The following is a 16366-nucleotide window of genomic DNA, read 5'->3' as shown; positions in this document are numbered from 1 at the left end:
GGGTCTGCGGAGAACGAGTTCCTGTGATGGACCCGATGCCGAGGTCGAACATACCCGAAGCCACGGTGTGGGGATCGTCACAATGGTTGGGGATTCCTCACGCGGTGTATGCTACTGCGTGCATGCGAATTGTATGTGCTGAGGATAGCTGTGTCCACCGTTTTCTAGATGTTTAGATCGCCGACAGCATGTATCTACGTGATGGTGTACACGAGCCGGCCCACGTCCATCCCAGCCAACAGCTCCGGATACTCCTCGATGAACTCATTCGTCAGCCCCCAACCGTCGACGCTCATGAACGTCTGGACAAAGCTCCTCTTGACGCACAGCACGTCATCTGCATCGCGCTGCAAGATATCCCGTCCCCACTTCCACCGCACCTTCAGACAGCACGACAGTAGCTCAGTGACGGGGATGAGTCGGTCGCGAGTCACCCGCTCGATGAGGTTGACGCGCAGTTGCGGCCAGACAATCTGGTCCAAACACTGCGGATGCGGTCGTCGCAATTGCCCCAGGACCGGCCGCATAAACGGCGGCATGCGTTCGTAGCTCTCCCGCGTCGGGTTCACCACCCACTTACTATAGATGTACACCAGCCAGCCCATCGCGAGCACCTCTGGGTCACGGCAGTGGTGGCTGCGGAGGAACCGGTGGATTGAATCGGCCAAGTAGTTCCGGCGCGTGCCGTGCAGGAGGTCCAACGGGCTGGGCTCCGGCGGACAGGTGGCCACGAGATCCGGACGCATGAGCCAGGGTGAGGTCGCTGGGGTGAGGGCAGCATCGACGGTGTCTTCGCTGGGCGTAAGCGTCCATGTGGGGACGAGGGACGGGAGCTCTACGGATGGGTCTGGAGAGAGATCCAGCATGGACGGGGCGGATCCCACTGCGGCGGGTGGCTCGGGAGATGCGTTCTCGTCCAGCAGCAGCTGGGAGACTTGGGTGACGGGCACCGAGACTGGGACCGGCACGGTCGTGTTGAGCAATGGCAGTGCGAGGGCAGTAGGGCTGGTCTTGCTGTCGAGCACGCCTGGGTCTGGAGACTGGACGGAGGAAGATGGCTGCTGCTGCTGCTGCTGCTGCGACGAGGGCATCCACGACTGCGTGAGCTGGAACAGTTGCTTCTGCCGGTCCAGCAGCATCTCATTTTCTGTCTGGAGCTGGCGGATGCGCTCGAGGAGCCGAGGCATGTCGCTGGGCGCTGCGCCGTCCACGCCGCCATGCTGTTCGTTGCAGAGGGCGACGCGGTCTTCCAGTGTCTTTATGTGCTTCTCGCGCTTCTCGCGCAGGACCCGCTGCGCGCGGCGGTCGCGGAGCCGTTTCTTCTCGTGGGGGGTCAGCTCTGCATTGCTGTCGGTGGCCATGATGGACTTTGTCAGTGCAGAGTCAGTGGTTGGAGATCTCCGGGGAGGACAACAGCTCTTATGTGGGGGCGGAATTCAATAGCCATGATGCTCCAATCGGCTGTGTTGCGCCCCCGCAATCGATCGCCGCTGACTCGTGTCTGTCTGGCCTTGAGCTCCCAATGACTCGCTGGGTATAGATCTGGGTGCTGGCTGCATCTTCGTCAGGCGATGAGAGTAGCGCCTACAAAGTATCCATACTGTGGATGACTGGCGGCGTCGGTGGCTATGAGCTCATCCTTGCGGCAGATCAACCATGGCGATGCATCCTCAATACCTGGTAGTCGACCGCAGACCCTGGGTTCTGTACTCATTAAAGTGACATCAAAATGCCTCCATTGCAAAGCATAGGAAAGCCCTGAGCACTCCCAAAGCAGGTGCAGTACAGAGACAACCATGTCCCATCCCACCTTCCCACTAACCGCTCTACAACTACAACAACAACAGCCATGGTTAGCGATGAGGACCTCAATACAGTGCAAGACAAAATTGCCTACCGTTTTAAGAACCGCAACCTGCTACGATGCGCCCTAACCACGGAGGACGAGGCAGGAAATAAAGGACGCGAGCGTCTTGCCATGTTCGGAGACGCTGCACTCAAGACCCACCTGGCGACTGAAGGACACAACTGCCAGGCTCCAACAGGTAGGCTGACGGATCCAGGAAGAACCAACGCTAACGCTGCCCAGAGAGAATCGCCCGTGTCGTCTCTGATATAATACGTCCCACAAACATGGCAGCCGTGGGCCTCGAATTGACAAGAGCCATCGAGGACGACCAAGATGAAGGCTCAAATGCCTCCCTAGGCGTGATGGCGACGACCGCGAACGCCACTTTAGGGGCGGTCTGGTTCGACTGCGACTGTAGAATGCAATACTTTGAGGAAGTTGTGGATAGTCTACGTTTATCATGGGCTGCTAATGCGCCGTGATCTGTCGATTACTGGTATCATACATGGGGGCTCTGCCTGCAGTTGGCCCTGGATCTTAAGGGTCCCTCCTTTTCTCTTGCTTATTAGCGTGCCAGTTTTGTATATACGCACTTGAGCGAAAGTCCAGGACGCTCTAACCACCCACAGTGTGCATGTGTTCGGGTATGATGGAGTGACAATTGAACACCTCCCTGTTTACTATTTCTCCAATTCCCTTGAAAGGCCGGTGATATTCCCTAATGGAACACGAAGAATGACCGATCTCCTCTTCTATAACTTCAGACCCTCGGCTACTTGACAATAGACATATGCGAACTACAGTCCACCGTGACGTTACGCTGCGTAGGCGTAGACTGTCATTCGTAACCGGGGGTCACTCCAAACCCTGGATGAGGCAAGATCGACTACGGTAAGAGGCATACAACGCTGGCTGGTAGAAGGCACGTGCGTGCAGATACAGATGCAAGCGACCAAGTTCATCATTCGAGCTTTACAATATACAACACGAAAAGAAAGCACCATATCTATCCGTTCAATATCTACATCTATGGTATCATACACCCCTTACATCTTAGCCTTCTCGGTCTGGGCAGCCAGATCGGGCATCAGCATGTCACGGAGGTCGGTGGCGGCCTCGTTCAGGTAGTGGCTCATGCGGTCGGCGCCGATACGCTTGCAGACGATGTTGAAGTTGAGGCTAGGGATTGTTAGCATACCGTTATCCCATTCCATCTTTCCAGCCGACGGTTGAGGGGTAGTTGCGGGGGAGGGGGAAGGGTGAGGGGAGGGCATACCTGTTCTCGTTGATCATGTAGGCAATACCGAAACCGTCGTCAATGACCTCGGACCAGCCGTAGCCGTTGAAGTACTCAGAGCTCAGCTGGCTGGTGGAGAGGTACCACGAGCCGCTGTAGGAGTAGGCAGGATCCTCGTACAGGGCGGGGAGCTTCTCGCCCTCGCGGAGGAGCTTCTTCAGGCCGAAGAGGTGGCGGTCGACGCCGCGGCCGTCGCTGGCCTCGGCGGTGTACTTGGAGTGGGCGGCGAGCGCCTGGCGGAAGAGACGCACGGCCTCCTCGCGGGGCACGGCGGGGTCGGAGATGGCCTTGCAGAAGGCGACGCTGTCGTCGGAGACCGTGCGGATGGTCTCGGTGCGGCCCTCCTGGAACTTGCGGGTGGAGGCGGACTCGTAGGTGGGGCGGTTCTTGCCGTACATCTTGAAGTAGGCCAGCTGGATGATCATCTGGACGTAGGCGTCCGGGCTGCACTTGAACTTCTTGATCAGGCCCTTGCCGTAGCCCTGGTAGGCCTGGACGCGCAGCTCATGGGCGGCGATCTGGCCGCGGTGCTCCTTGGTCGCGGCGTCGATGGCCTCCCGCACCTCGGGGCTGAGGTGGAAGTTGAGCGGGCGGGGGTCGGGGAGGTCCGAACGCACGGACTTCTCCGACAGGTCGATCTTGTTGTTGAAGATGAGGTTGTTGAGGTGGTCGTTCATGCGGTGAGTGGGGCTGCCGTCCATCATGCTGTGCTCGCCCATGAAGCCGGCGGTGCCGTTGTCGTTGATGATGAACTGCAGGGGCTTGTCGAACCAGCGGTTCATGCCGTCTCCGTGCCAGTACTGGCGCGCGCGCTCCTCCAGGGTGACCGGGGTGGCGTCGTCCAGGCAGATGAGGAAGCCGGCCGACTCGATGTCCCGGAGCGTCTGCTCGTTGGCCGGGTGAGCGGCCAGCAGCTTCTTGCGGGCGTCGGTCCAGAGGTCGCGGTTGGCGACGGTGAGGACACCGACGGGGTCGGCGCGTGTGGCGACCTCGTAGATGCGGCGGAACTGCTGCTCGATCTCGGAGTTGTTGAGGCGCTGGCCGTTCACGACCAGGGGCACCTTGAAGAACTGGTTCTTGCGCACGACGACGATGTGCTCGTTGTCGGCTGCCGCGTACTTCTGGGCATAGTCGGCGCCGTCGGCGGGGATACGGCAGCAGTTGAACATGTACTCGTAAGAGCTCATGGCCATGGGCTGGCCGCGCATGTACTCGGGCTCGAGGGAGCCATCGTCGACCTGGCGCTTGAACTCCAGCGCGGCGGATGCGACGGAGGCGGCCCGCTTGGCCGGGTCCCGGCGAGCGCGGTCATCGCGGTAGGAGTAGAAATAAGAGACGTAAGGGATGACGGGGTCGCGATAACCGAGGTAGGCGGCGTGGTTCCACCACTCGGTGAGCCAGTTCTTGCATTTGGGGTCGGCCGCGCGGGCGAGCAGACGCTCTTGCAGGGGCTGACCCTCACCGCCGGGGCGGACGAACGCCTCGACGGCCTTCTTGGTACGCTCGTATTCGGCCTCGGAAACGAGAGCATGGACGGATTTCAGGTAACGACGGCCCGTTTCTTCCAACGAGGGGACGGGCAAACGAGGGAGGGAATCTTCAAAGCGGAGGAGTCTCCCCTTGGAGAGATCTTCCTTGTAGCCTGTGAAAGTCAGTGGATCCGTTCCCGGTTCGGGAGCTCCGTTGCAACATGTGATCCACACTCACCCTCAGGGACAGAGGAAGCCTTGCGCGCCATGACGGGGGCCTGAAGAAGATTGTTAGCTGGAAATTGTTTGCATTCTGGGGAGGAGGAAGGAAACATACAGCAGCAGACCGGGCCAGGAGGGAGTTGGTGGGAGAAAGACGGGGCCGCGAGAGAGTGGTGGAGAGACGGCTGCGAGCAGAGGCTGTGAACATGCCTCTTACGTGGTAAAAGGATATGAGGGAGACGAGGTGAGAAGATGAATGGGAGTCCGAAAGAGTGAGAAGTGGGAGAAGGAGGAAGAAGCGGTGGTGATCAGAAGGTGAAGAAGAAGAAAAGCAGCAGAAGATGGAGCGAGCAGGAGAAGAAGACGGAGAGTTAAACAACCTCGGCTGAAAGGATGCCGACCGCGGGGGCGTATTGTTACCGTAATATACTCCGGTTCCCCGCAGCAGACCGCCGATATCCGGTAATACGGAGACCGGCGGCCGACGACCAACCAATCGACGTCACTCTGCCTCGGTCCGTCATATGGGAGTTGTTTGTAGTATGTGGAGGCTTCATGTTTTATACGATACTGCTATAATATGTGTCTAGTACTTAGGTACTAGACAGGTGATATACGAGATCAGTCATATATGCCTGATGGTCTCGAAGTAAGGGGCCTGCTCCAACATATGAACACAATAGGCTGAATGGATGAACGCCAGGGCCAAAGATCTAGAATCCTTCCGTCGGTCCGTCTTTACTTTGACTGGAAAAAGTTAGAATATTTACAAAGTTTACAGGGTTTATCATCATAGGTGGTGTCATGGGTTTATGTGGCGTCTTACACTGTACCAAGTTTACCAGAACCAAAGTATGCAATAACTAGGTTTGGTTGTTATGTCAACTCACAACATATCAAGTAACTAAATCACACCAGTTATAGAAATTAAAAAGTAGACGATAAACAGCCAACTCGGTACAAACTGCCCATGCCACGCTAGCTATACGATTTACCAAAACTCCACGCCAAAGACGCACATAAACAAGGAAATTCATGACACCGTCTGCATTGCGTTGGACTCTTGCCCGTCCATGCCCTTCGGCGTCCGTCGCGGCACGCTGATTCCACTGCGGAGATGTTCCAGCTTGACCACGCCAGGTCCGGTGCAGATGCGTCCGCTTTGCATCAAGTTGCGCAGGCGTTTGCGACGCGCCTCGCCGCCACGCTCCTCCCCTCGACCTACGCCTTCCTCGACCCATTCCACCCGCAACACCTTGAAGCTCATGCCGTCATGCGACTTCTCCCACGATCGGGACTTCAGCCCAAAGAGTACGCTCGAGTCATAGCGTTCGAGAGGCGGCAGCACAAGGAGTGTGATGTGTAGGTCCTTATCGGTAGGAGGCACTGGGGGCACGCGCGGCCGCTCTCCCTCCGGAAGGCCCATCTCCTGCGCTGTCTTGGGCGCATGTTGGTATGCGTCCTTGATCTCCAGATCCAGCATTTCCACATCCACCTCCTCCCCCCAGGCGCCGCGGATGAATCCGGAATGGACTGCCGCAGCGACAGGATCGGAGTCGTCTGTATAGATACCCGTACCCCAAAGAGCCCGTCGAGCGCATATTTCTTCCCGGTGGTTCACGTCGATACGGAAACGGGGGACGCGGACAGTGAAGGTGCAGTTGGCTTTCCCTTCGAATCGAGGGAGAGGCCGTGGGGTTGTCGTGTAGCCGAATTTCGCACTCTCCAGACTAGCCTTCTCCGTCGGGGATCCAATAATGGGATTGTAGAGAGTCGAGCCGAGGTGATGTCGTGGGAGATGAGCAACACTAGACAGGGTCGGCTCAATCGTAACGACGGTCCGGGGTTCGCGCATGGGCGCCACAGCACTTGACACCGAGGGCCGAGCATGGTGGTGGTGATGGTGATGGTGGTGGTGATGATGGTGGTGTGCATGCGGTGTTGTACCCGGAGCCCCGTCGGCCGGTGTAGCTGTGCGAGGGAACAGAGTGGAGGCTGAATGAGGCCGATGCGACGCCAAAGGATCCTCCTCTGGTTTAGGCCGGTGATGGTGATGACTGGACACGTTAGCTTGGTTCGATCGTCTTCCGCTACAGCGAAACATGGACCTAACATACTGGGGATGGTGGTGATGGTGGTGATGGAGATGACGGTTTCGTCGAACACCACGAGCGGCCAGCCCTGCACGAAGGTCTGCCTCGATCTCAGCATTCTCCTCATCTCGTGACCGCCTCTGTCTCTTTCCGGTAGCTGATGTCGGTCGACCAATCTTTGTCTCATCGGTCGTGGTCTCGCTGTTGGTCGAGCGAGCGGTCACGCTGTCCCTCTTGAAGGGACTGGCAGCCATTGGGGTCGACGGACCACTGCCAGAGGAGCCTGCTGTCACGCCGCCCACGCCGCTACCGATACCCGAGAAAACACGCCCCAGGTCGCTTTTCAGGCCCGCCTCCCCAACGGGGCCAAGGGCCCCTTGAACAGCCTGAGGGAGTGGAGAGGCCCGGCCGCCGCGTTTCGCATCCAACCCGACGCCCAACAGATTCCGGTGTTGCAAGAGCTCCTCACTGCCTTTCCGCCGTTGGTCCTCCGAGGATGACTGGGCCAAAGACGACCCTCCTGTCGATGCGGAGGGGAATAGGCGCCCTTCGGTTTGTAGCTTACTGAGATAGGATGGCGGTTCATGAGGTGGGGGCGTGGGTTGACCTTGGCGCGGTTGGATAGACGGGGGAGGTTGTCGGCCGCCGAGTTGAGAGCCCAACGACTTGGTGTAGCTCTGGATCGCGCCAAACCCAAACCCACTAGTGGCCTCCGTGGCCGAATACCGCTTGGCCTCGGGCGACGGAGGTTGAGAACGACCCATGTCCCAAGTGCTTTGGGGTCGGCTGGCCTCCCGCTCACCGAAGTGAGAGGGATATCGCGAAGGGCCGTGCGATGACTTTGATTCACTCTCCTGCGCCAGGGTCCTTTCGCGCTCCCGGTGCGCCTGTTCCTCCAGGTGTCTATCCGCGTATAGACCACTGAAACGGCCATTATGAGTCTCATGTCCCATGAACGACGACGAACGTTGGCCAAACGGCCCCTCTCCGGCCCCTGGTGCGGAAGGGCGTGTCAGCGAACCGTATCCACTTGGTCGTGCCGGCGCGTCGAGATGCTGGGGCTGGCTGTTGGGACGAGCAGGGGCACCGAAGCTCAAACGACGGGGCTGGTTGTAGGAGGCCTCCACAGAGGAGACTTGGGGGGAGCGCGACGAGGGAGGAACACGCGATAACCCGCCAAACTTGCCGGACTCGGGTCCGGCGGGCGCTGAAATGCCCCCCGAGTTCGAGCGGTACGGCTTTCCAGACGGCGGTTTGGAGAAGGACTTTTCCGGGGTGTGCGACCGGCGAAAGGGGGAATAATCGATGGTTGGTCTAGCCGGTGCGGTGGGCGGCGACATGGCCCCAGGGGCAGCCGAGGAAGCAGGTACGCTCCCAAACGGAGCGGACGAGACTGGAGGACGAGAGAAGAGAGAGGATGAGCCTACATCCCGGGCGGGACGATCGGCGTCCGAGGAGCCGAGCATGGAGGAGATAGACATGCTGCTGCCGGGACGATGGTGACCGGGGGCATTGGTGGGAAGCTCACGCGACAAGAACGTAGCATTTCCGGACTGGGTTCGCGAAGGGTAGTGTTGAGGCGGCGAGGGCGGAGGCATTCGACGGGTGCCCAAGGGGGCAGCGGAGGATGAATCTTGCGGACCTGAACAGGGGGACGGGAAAATCCGGGGTTAGCTTGAGGACGAAGATCGGAAAGCGGAAGACAGAAAACGGCAAGCGCGCAAGAGACAGAAAGAGAAGGGGTGGATAAGAAGGACGATAGAGCAAGAACGGGGATTTGCCTGGCCGGCGACCACGCGACAGGGTGGCAGAGTCCACGACTCACCAGGAAACGCGGAACTGGCGCTGCTGCCCAAGGACCTCCGACGCGCGAGGTCGTGGGAGGGAGGGGGGTTCATGGGATATAAGGAGGGAAGAGTGATACAACAAGGAGAGAGCGGGTAAAGGGGGAAGAGGACCAGAGGCGACGCGGGGAGAGACAGGAGAAGACGAGGGCAGAGGAAGAGGAAGCGAGACTGATGAATGAAGATGAAGATGGAGATGGAGAAGGAGAGGGTCCCGTGACCGCGACGGTCGTTAGTTCCCTTTGGGTCGGATGCGCGCTACACCCGGCGCGGACTAGCGTACCCGAGGGCAGATCCGTCCCGTGTGATTGGCTCACAGCTCATACTTGGCTGTCAAGCCAGCTTCAGGCAAAGGAAAGAGGCACATGCTCACGGGGAGACAGAAAACAAACATCTTCGCTTGCAGGAAATTAAACACGACACCACTCACCTTCCAACCAGCGACGATCTGGACTCTCCGGGTGATGACGCCGGGCATGCGCCCCATGGTGAGACTTCTCCCCATCCTGGTACGGCTTTTTCGCCGGGCCACGGCCCATTGGTGTGACGTGATACCGCTGGTGGCCCTCTATCCGCACAGACGCATACCCGTTTTCAGGGGCGTACGAGGTCGACGAGACGGCGATGACCGGCGACGGAGGGAGAGCCGGGTATCGATGCGCGCCAACGGGAGTCGTTGTCGCCGTCATGGTGGATCGAGGGACCTCGGCGTCTCGTTGGGGGAAGGCGGCACTGTGCAGCGAATATGTCTCATGGGCGCCGGAGGTCCCTGTGGCGTAGGCGCGCGAAGTCGTAGGAGGCGGCGGCGGCGGCGGCGGTGGTGGTTCAATACGAGTGACCGGTGCGCCGGTTGATCGGGGGGGCTGTCGTGGATAGTACATGGGGTAGGAAGGGTATTTCTGAAAATCCATCATTTCTTCATAGGAGAGGGGAATTAGATTGCGTTGGGAGCATTAGGGGAGGAAATCAGAAGGGGGAGGGAAAAAAAAGAGCTGGTCACCAGGACCCGTACGGAGAGCTTTGGTGGAGGAAATGGCGGTGGAAGTTGGGCCGGAGAAAAGCCAGCTCACTCAGGCCCAGCCGATCCCTGGAGCGGATCCGTGGTTGAGAAAGGGGAGCGAAGACGGGTCCAAAAAGGCAGGGAAAAAAATATGTGAAAAACAGTCAAAACAAGTCTTGGTTGAGAATGTTTGCACCCATGGATTGACAAATTTTCAGGAGGAGACAAGAAGACCGAGGGCGAAAAATCCAGCAGAAAACACTAGCATTGGAGAAGATCGGAGGAGCAGCCAATCAATCGGATGCCCAACAGAATCCTGGATGTCGCATCCTGCGGGGGAGATCCACCGGGAGACTGGAGTACGCCGTAGATATTTATTCTCGTGCAGGAAAGCGATGATTGTCTGTCCTTCGAATATTATCACTACTTGTGTTAGGAGGGGCAGTGGACGAGGCGTTCTCACTCCGTAGGTACCGAGTAAGGTCGACGACTACTTTCAACCGCATAACTACATTATTAAGGTACCTAGGTAGCTATCAGCTAGTCCAGGTGCTGAGGTGTACAACGCATTATTGCGTCAAAAATATCACCGCCAAACCCATTCGTGAATAACTGTAAATTCTCCCGTCTTATACCCTTAATTATCCTCTCATCCTAACTTGGCTCGACTGCATGCATTCCGATCTGCCACCCTTGCATACTGTCTATGGTGGCTAACATGCCACTGAGAGCAGATGCTCTGCATCGACCGAACCCGACAGAGACGATGCCTTTTTTCTGAAATAACAAAATATCCAAACTGGGTTTATTCCTGATTTGACAGCAAGCTACGGAGTGCATCATACACGACAAACAGCATCTGACGTCATACCGCTGATATATAAAACCACCAACAGTTCCACCACACAAACTCCTCTCCAGATCCAAACATCCACCTTTCTACTCAAACCAGAGAAGCCAAATTTCTTGCAATCCCATTACCATGCCAAACCAATCCTCCGAAGGCGTCACCGGCGCCGCAAAATTCCTCACCTCCACACTGGGCAACACGGTCGGCGGAGTGTCCCGTACAGCCGGGAACATCACAGGCACAGCGGCAAGAGGAGTGGGCGACACTATCACAAATGTGACCGGAAATGCGGGGAAGCCCGTTGGGAACGCATTATCTAGCACAGGATCAGGCATTCAGAACGGCATAGGCAGAGTGGCCAAGGGGGTTGAGGATGCGGGGCAGTGGAAGTAGCCATCTGCCGCTGAATCCTGTACGTTGTACTTGAATTGGTTCGCACAAATCCAGGAGCCAAGCATTCATTACGCGGTGTCTTCACTGTGTCTGAGGATTGTAGCTGGAATTGAGGGACTGAGATCATGTCGACAAGCACCTCGGCGCTGAGGCTGATTGGGATGTCCAGCGCTTGCACCCTAGGAAGTTCCAGACAGAGTAGTTGTAGATGGTGGATGAGTCCACACTATTTCAGCAAATAGACGATCTCATATGAGCTTGATTGAGCACCTACGCAAGTGATGATCGCTTCGTGGCACGTCCGGTTTTCGCTTTCGTCCTCCTCACTAGGCTACCGAGGACGGGGCTGCACGAGGATATCCCAAACTGTACCTATTCACACAAGACATGCTGAAAATTATCAACCGCAACTTCCGATAGGAGGGAGTATAGGAGTGGTGGTACGAGAAGAACCTTGTATGATGTATGGAGACCACTTTCAATAATACAATGAAATCGTAAGGAAACAACTGGAATCTATTATACTGTCCGCTGTAGGCAAGATAACAAAATACCGAACCCATCGTAGGCGGATGAAGGGCCAGTGAAATTAATGCAAACCCATATGTGACTCCATGTTAAACATATACTCGTCGTGGACATATATACAGTACACATTCATTATCCAAGAATAGAATCATCACGGACGCTCCCAAGTCGAAGTCCCAAACGTAAGAAACCCTCTCCATCTCCCCTGACATCCCGACCAGTCGACCTCGATCAGATCCGCGCCCTCGCGCGCCAGCATTCGCCAGATCACCCGTCGCAGCCGCGCCGAGTGGCAGGGGATGCCGGTGAACCTCGCGCGCAGGCCGCGCGTATGTGCAGCGAGCACCTGGGCGCGCACACGGTCGATCTGCGGACGTGAAAACCGGCCACGATGCGGCTTGCCAATGGCGTGGGTGAAGTTGGTGGAGGCGGAGTATGCGTGCGCGAGGAAGAACGACGTCAGCTGGGTGGGCGGGGAGTCGTCTGCAGTCGACGGGGGGGAATTCGAGCTGTGTCCGGGGTCGCGCTCGGTCGGATGGATGTCGATGAAGATACTGCTCGCCACGCCGGACATGGCATCCATCCCTATCTCCATCTTGTCTACGGAGAGCGGGTCCGTCCCTGTGAGCACGACCGTGACAGGCCGGGAGATCACCCGTGAGCCGTTCGTGTAGGAGAGATACCGGCGTTCCCATAACGGGGTCAGGAGCGCGGCTAGTCGCGGCCATGCGGCGGGTAGGGAGACATGTAGTTCCAGGACGAGGGTGAAGGAGTGTGCCGGGTCCGAGTTGAACAGACCGGCTTGGGTGTCATCTGGAATGGGGGCCGCAGCAGGGTCCCGGTTCAGTTCTTGCAGTTGGTCGAGGATGGGCTGGAGGTAGACTGTTTGCAGCGTTGCGTCGGCGCTCTGCGACGCGGCTGCCCCGACGGTGAGTTCGTTGTCGTCGCGCAGCCAGACGTCGGCTTTGAGCCCGGTGCATCCGGCATCCACGGCGTATTGGATGGCGTTTCCGTGGGCGAGCGGGTTATACGCCAGACAGGAAGTGCTTGTGAATTCATCTGGCCACTGCACCGCCCCCAGCTCCTCGACTTCCTTGCGCAGGAGGAGATGGGATACGCCGTACGGAAGAGAGGCGATAAACTGGATCACCATTCTGTCGCGATGTCAGAAACTCATGTTCTTTTGCACGAGACGGGCGGACATACAAAAACATCAGCAACAGGCAAACTACCGGAAACAATCGCTCCGTCCAGCGTCGCTTCAGCGCCGTACAACAGCGACCCAGAAAAGAGAAAACGTCTGGCCAGCAGTGAGTCGGATAAGATCGTAGGGGGTGATCCTCCAGCAGCATCCACGAGTATTTGTCGTAGTCGTCGGGCTGGAGGTGATGCGGTGTACGACATTGCGTCGAGGTCAACTCGGACGCCGCCATTGATTCGTGGGGATTTAGTTTTATTCGATTTCACTCCCTATCGGACGAAAACAAAACGAAGCAGCCCGTCAGGGGGAATATATGTCTCTTCGGACCGAACGGTTCTTCTTCTTTTAGTCGGTCAGCATGAATGATCGACGGTGCCCGATGTGGGGGGAGCACAAAGAAAGACTATTTATTGTATGGATTGTTTTGACGGAGAGGATTCCAGAGGACCGACAGCTGCCACTCCCGAATGACAGGAAGCGCGCAGGCCGATTTCGAACAAAGAGCAGCCGTTCCGAAACGAAAAACGAGGACGGATGCAGGCTCCTGTGCAACGTTAAATAGGAGATGATGAGCTGATCGCGGGTGTGGATGATTTGAGAGCACGCAATTTGCGGGTGTGATGGTTATAGGGCTGCAGGCCGAATGCGGTCATGACCGGGTTTAGGGGTATGCGGGCATGCGGTGAGGACATGAGGATATTTTGGGGCTCTATTCCGTAGGATGGAGGCAAAGTCATCTTAGCTTACTTTTAAGTGTAAGACAGTCTCGGATGGATGATGTTGTTGTTGGTCATAGAATGCAGGGTCCAGGGTCTGGTTTAGTTAGGGCTTACCAAGTAACGTGTCTCGACACCTAGATCATCCCACCATTCCCAACAATCTATCGAAAAACATCTCGAATTTGTATGATAAACCCCAGAGAGACAAATATTACACCACCGACAGCTGTCCCTTCCCACGAATTCGAGCTCCATACACATAGAGTACCACTGGGATGGGAATCATCACGGCGGCGACACAGCCCAGCAGCGTACAGGCCCACTCAATCCCGAGACCATCGAACTGCGCCACGGATACAATAGTTAGCCTGCGGGTCCGAATAACCTCGCGCATTAAGCTCAAAGCAGAAAATCCGGAAATCGAACCTACCATAAACCAAGAAAAAATAGGAAATGATCCGGCCGCCGCCGACCTCAGGAAGGTATGGGCAGCCACAGCCGACGCCGATCTGCATTGAACACCAGTCGATTAGTTTCACTCTGTGACAGAGACAAAGACCACAAATAGATCACCCCCGCCGCTCGCACTTACCGCGTGGGTCGCGCCTCCACGAGATACGTGAGTGAAGGCAGAAACATTGTTAACAGGCCAAACCCCGTCAACAGCCCGGACGCCGTCGGCACCATCCAGTGGAACTTGGTCGTGTAGCCCGTCCAGCCGAGCCAAAATAGCCCAGCAGAGAAAGCCACTGCCCCGGGGACTGCCATGGGAAGCCGCCATTCGGGGAGCATCGCCCCGTCGTTCTGGGCCATCTTGCGCGCCACCCAGGGTTGCATGGCGCCCAACGCCACCGCCCCCAGGATCTGACCGATAACCACCCCAATATACGGGAGATTACCCACGCCCGCGTTCATACGGTAGACATCTTCAAATATGCGCGGGTACGTAGTCAGGAAAAGGTAGAGCAGGCCGTACACGAACGCCCCAAACACACACATGCACAGTGTGATGGGGTCGCACACGAGCATCTTCAAGGGTATAGCCAGGTACCCCGTCAACACTGCCCGAAGATCAAAATGCGCCTGGTCGTGAAGGGCGTGGATGCTCCAGTCGCCAGTTTCTCGGCGGAGGCGGTCCGCCTTGCGCGCGAGAAGTATAGGGTGGTAGGTTTCCTCCAGGAAAAAGGCCACCACGAAGAGGATAGGTCCGCCCAGAATCCCAGGGAGATAGGAAGTCCAGCGCCAGCCTAAATACTTGTTCATCATGATGAAGCCTCCTATGAAGGGGGCGATGAGGGGTCCGGTGAATACCGTGAGACAGAAGAGCGCAATGGGGACTCCTCGCTCGGAGGGCGAGAAGATGTCCGTCAGTCCTGCAACGCAGACCGTGAGGGGGCCAGAACCAAAGAAGCCGGTGAAAAAGCGCAGGATGAGGAGCGACGACAAGTCCTTGGAGACAGCCGTAGCAAAGGAGAACACAGTAAAACCAAGCATGCATAAGACCAGAGGCATATGTCGACCTTTCAACTCAGAGAAGGGCCCAAAGATCAACGGTCCAAAAGCGAATCCGAACACGTAGAGTGAGACCCCCAAGGTAGACACCTCTCTGCTGATTCCATACTCTTTCATGTGAAAAGGGACCGTTGGGGCGTAAATGCTGCTAGCAAAGGAGACGAGCATTGTCATGAGCACGGAAATGAGGGAATGTTTGACCCTGTATCATCCACAGAATACTTGTTAGCAACTAGACACATTTCTTGAGAACAGTATAAGCTGCCTACCGCTTTCTCATGGGCCAGTTAAAAGGGTGAAGAGGGTCATCAGGGCCATCAAAACCAACAATCCCATCACCTCTGTGTGAGACTGCACTCGCCCTGATATTCTCCTTTGATGTCAGAGTCTCTTCCGACATCATGGGCTAATGGAGAAGATAAAGTATATATCAGAGAAGCGTATGATGAAGATCTATGCTGGAGCTTGTTGTTAAGATGATATGCGTATGTCATGCAGGAGGAAACGCCCACGAAAGATACTTAGGGAATGAGAATTTCAGAGGGGGGAAGGGAAATTTCCTTCTCATATACACGTTTCTACGGGACAATCCGTTTCCCTGTTGCGTTACCTTAGCCACAGCTGTTTCCATTACTCCATTCACTGCTACACAGGACCAAACTATGAAACTGGCCAACGGAAGGGTGCCCTACAACATCTATGTAATGTTTCTGGACCCACTGCAGGATATCCGACCCCAATAAGCAGCTTTCCCGCTCTTCCGTTAGGTTATTGGTGTGTCCTAGGATATCGAGCTCGAGAGGAGAGTAGGCCTCTGTTATCGGCAACGCCGGTTGACCGAAGCATGTCCGAAACTCTGGCTCTGGTTATGCAGAACAGGATATGCATCGTCACCAGAAGATTTGGGCTAAATCAGGTTTGGACTCCGGTTTTTCCGCATCACCATAGCTCTATCCCCGCTCCTTCGACAGGGATACTAGGCGTGTGCATTCATGCGAAAATCAGTCCTGCCTTATGCAACCAGACCTGTTGGTACAAGATCCAGACCGCAGGATTGCCCATGGTGTGGGCCGTAGCTGGTTGCGATGAGAAATCGACAAACTCGGGCCGGCCACGGCATGCCGATATGTCAGCCTTTACAATGTGATAATGAAACCTATAGGCCCTGATAATGGGGGACATCTACTGAGGATCTTAATCGAATAAGATCTCACATTCGTGCTTTTCTGCTAAGATGCGTTGGATGATGGTCGGGATACGGTAAGAGCAGGATAACGATGATTTCAAGCCTGGTTCACATTCGCATGGCCGGCATATAACAGTCACATGCAACCGGATGATTACCCTCATATTAACTCTTGTAGTTGTGGAAAGCTTCAATTGTCACGT

At 56.4% G+C, this 16366-nt stretch overlaps 7 protein-coding genes across 7 annotated transcripts; 2 read left to right on the top strand and 5 right to left on the bottom strand.

Moving 5' to 3' along the window:
- Positions 1-194: 194 nt before the first annotated feature.
- On the bottom strand, positions 195-1361 carry BDV59DRAFT_202103 (bZIP transcription factor; the record flags this gene model as incomplete). Its single annotated transcript, XM_073693959.1, has 1 exon — positions 195-1361. The coding sequence occupies one exon, from the start codon at positions 1359-1361 to the stop codon at positions 195-197; it is 1167 nt and encodes a 388-aa protein (XP_073547886.1).
- A 488-nt stretch (positions 1362-1849) lies between these two features.
- Positions 1850-2331, top strand: BDV59DRAFT_202102 (uncharacterized protein; the record flags this gene model as incomplete). Its single annotated transcript, XM_073693958.1, has 2 exons — positions 1850-2045; positions 2090-2331. 2 exons carry the CDS (start codon positions 1850-1852, stop codon positions 2329-2331), a joined length of 438 nt encoding a protein of 145 aa, XP_073547885.1.
- A 564-nt stretch (positions 2332-2895) lies between these two features.
- Positions 2896-4884, bottom strand: BDV59DRAFT_193311 (carnitine O-acetyltransferase CAT2; the record flags this gene model as incomplete). The annotated part of the gene is made up of 3 exons (XM_073692203.1): positions 2896-3028; positions 3126-4788; positions 4854-4884. The coding sequence occupies 3 exons, from the start codon at positions 4882-4884 to the stop codon at positions 2896-2898; spliced, it is 1827 nt and encodes a 608-aa protein (XP_073547884.1).
- Positions 4885-5700: 816 nt separating this feature from the next.
- Positions 5701-8941, bottom strand: BDV59DRAFT_178486 (uncharacterized protein). Its single transcript, XM_073689782.1, has 3 exons — positions 8756-8941; positions 6955-8572; positions 5701-6894 (listed from the first exon to the last, which is right to left on the bottom strand). The coding sequence occupies exons 1-3, from the start codon at positions 8826-8828 to the stop codon at positions 5871-5873; spliced, it is 2715 nt and encodes a 904-aa protein (XP_073547883.1). The 5' UTR covers positions 8829-8941; the 3' UTR covers positions 5701-5870.
- Positions 8942-10624: 1683 nt separating this feature from the next.
- On the top strand, positions 10625-11490 carry BDV59DRAFT_178483 (uncharacterized protein). The gene has a single exon (XM_073689781.1). It carries the CDS (start codon positions 10757-10759, stop codon positions 11015-11017), a length of 261 nt encoding a protein of 86 aa, XP_073547882.1. The 5' UTR covers positions 10625-10756; the 3' UTR covers positions 11018-11490.
- Positions 11491-11543: 53 nt separating this feature from the next.
- On the bottom strand, positions 11544-13574 carry BDV59DRAFT_178482 (uncharacterized protein). The gene is made up of 2 exons (XM_073689780.1): positions 12752-13574; positions 11544-12699 (listed from the first exon to the last, which is right to left on the bottom strand). The coding sequence occupies exons 1-2, from the start codon at positions 12976-12978 to the stop codon at positions 11697-11699; spliced, it is 1230 nt and encodes a 409-aa protein (XP_073547881.1). The 5' UTR covers positions 12979-13574; the 3' UTR covers positions 11544-11696.
- On the bottom strand, positions 13575-15377 carry BDV59DRAFT_207927 (MFS transporter; the record flags this gene model as incomplete). The annotated part of the gene is made up of 4 exons (XM_073695102.1): positions 13575-13808; positions 13896-13974; positions 14058-15179; positions 15247-15377. 4 exons carry the CDS (start codon positions 15375-15377, stop codon positions 13677-13679), a joined length of 1464 nt encoding a protein of 487 aa, XP_073547880.1. The 3' UTR covers positions 13575-13676.
- Positions 15378-16366: the final 989 nt, after the last annotated feature.

The sequence above is a fragment of the Aspergillus ambiguus genome (genome assembly GCF_047715705.1).
Source record: "Aspergillus ambiguus strain CBS 117.58 unplaced genomic scaffold BDV59scaffold_16, whole genome shotgun sequence".
In the NCBI taxonomy this organism is placed as follows: Eukaryota; Fungi; Ascomycota; class Eurotiomycetes; order Eurotiales; family Aspergillaceae; genus Aspergillus; species Aspergillus ambiguus.
The sequence above is the reverse complement of the archived record's forward strand: the minus strand, read 5'-3'. Positions and strand labels throughout refer to the sequence as shown.

What these genes read in the sequence shown, in the direction of transcription:
- BDV59DRAFT_178486 (XM_073689782.1), bottom strand. Translation starts at nt 8,828, where the DNA reads ATGAACCCCCCTCCCTCCCACGACCTCGCGCGTCGGAGGTCCTTGGGC. An exon ending in CGCCAGTTCCGCGTTTCCTG is followed by an intron (nt 8,573 to 8,755) that starts GTGAGTCGTGGA and finishes CCCCCTGTTCAG; the next exon opens with GTCCGCAAGATTCATCCTCC. An exon ending in CACCATCACCACCATCCCCA is followed by an intron (nt 6,895 to 6,954) that starts GTATGTTAGGTC and finishes TAACGTGTCCAG; the next exon opens with TCATCACCATCACCGGCCTA.
- BDV59DRAFT_178483 (XM_073689781.1), top strand. Translation starts at nt 10,757, where the DNA reads ATGCCAAACCAATCCTCCGAAGGCGTCACCGGCGCCGCAAAATTCCTC.
- BDV59DRAFT_178482 (XM_073689780.1), bottom strand. Translation starts at nt 12,978, where the DNA reads ATGGCGGCGTCCGAGTTGACCTCGACGCAATGTCGTACACCGCATCAC. An exon ending in TGCCTGTTGCTGATGTTTTT is followed by an intron (nt 12,700 to 12,751) that starts GTATGTCCGCCC and finishes ACATCGCGACAG; the next exon opens with AATGGTGATCCAGTTTATCG.